The 1,222-nt window shown below is 47.1% G+C and overlaps 1 protein-coding gene across 1 annotated transcript in view; it reads right to left on the reverse strand.

The window, feature by feature from the left end:
* The window catches only part of LOC119590333 (bile salt-activated lipase-like), a 33,006-nt gene that overhangs the window by 24,642 nt on the left and 7,142 nt on the right, over positions 1–1,222 (reverse strand). The window contains exon 3 of the mRNA XM_037939006.1: positions 521–706. Within this exon, the coding sequence (XP_037794934.1) occupies positions 521–706 (186 nt within the window). The remainder of the gene's footprint in view (positions 1–520; positions 707–1,222) is intronic.

The raw sequence follows: 1,222 nt of genomic DNA on the forward strand, positions 1-1,222 counted from the left end.
TGAACTTCTCCTGAAACACTAAATAACTAAATTACTAATGCAATCCCTGACCTTATGTAAGACAAGGAACTTTCTTCCAGACGAGGTGACCTTTTCCCGCACGGCCCCAGCGCCTGTGATCTCCCTTGATCCAGGTTCAGTCCCGTGACCTTCGACCTAGCCTCAACCCAATGGCCTTCTCCATCCTAGTCCTTCTTCAGCGACCTTGTTTCAGTCCTGTGACCTTTGACCTATTAATAACCCAATGACCTTCCTCAAGTATTCTGAGCTCATAGGTCTTCTACTTATACTCGACCCTGCGACCTTTTTCCCCCTCGGTCCCACTCTAATGACCTTTTTTCCTACTTGCTCTCACTCCAGAGACCATCTTCCACTCCCCCCCCCTCCCATGACCTTCCTCGACCTATTCCCGACCCAGGACCCCCTTCCCTTCGCCCCCGTCCCATGACCTTCCTCGACCTATTCCCGACCCAGGACCCCTTCCCTTCGCCCCCGTCCCAGCTGACCTTCCTCGACCTACCTTGGGACAGAGGGGACACGAGGTGCAGGATGACGGAGGCTGCCCCGGCGGAGTTGCCCACCAGGAGGATCTTGTCCTTGTGGCCCCCGAAGGCACTGGCGTGGCGGCGCACCCACAGGAGGGCCATGCGCTGGTCCAGGAGCCCCCAGTTGCCCCTGGACCACCCGTCGCCCGTCGACAGGAACCCTGGGGGCGGAATGGGGACAGGTGAGTCACGGAGATGATTATGCAACGGAATCATAATAAATCTATTATGATAATTATTAATTAAGCATGATAAATAATCAAATCATAATAAATTTATGATAATAGTGATTACTAAAGCATGAAAAATAATAAAATCACAATAGATTTCTTCAGGAGAAATTAAGCATGGGAAAAGGGTGAGATAACGGTGATTATCACGTCGTGTGGGTAAGCGTATATATAAGGCATAACGATAATTGTGTGTGAGAGTTGGAGAGGTCTTTAAAAAAATGTCGTAGAGTCATGGAGTCATACGTAAAAAATGCTATAAAATCCTAAATTCTAGAAAAAAACGCTATGAAGTCAAACAGATTTAAGTTACTGTAAGTCATATGGTTTACTGTATGCCATACTAATATCAATGTAAATAATAAAGACACAGAAATCACTGCTACTTTTACTACTACCTCTAATGATGAAAACGACTCCTGACACACTATCGGGTAACACTTCACA

Source organism: Penaeus monodon, chromosome 27 (assembly GCF_015228065.2).
Source record: "Penaeus monodon isolate SGIC_2016 chromosome 27, NSTDA_Pmon_1, whole genome shotgun sequence".
Taxonomy (NCBI): domain Eukaryota; kingdom Metazoa; phylum Arthropoda; class Malacostraca; order Decapoda; family Penaeidae; genus Penaeus; species Penaeus monodon.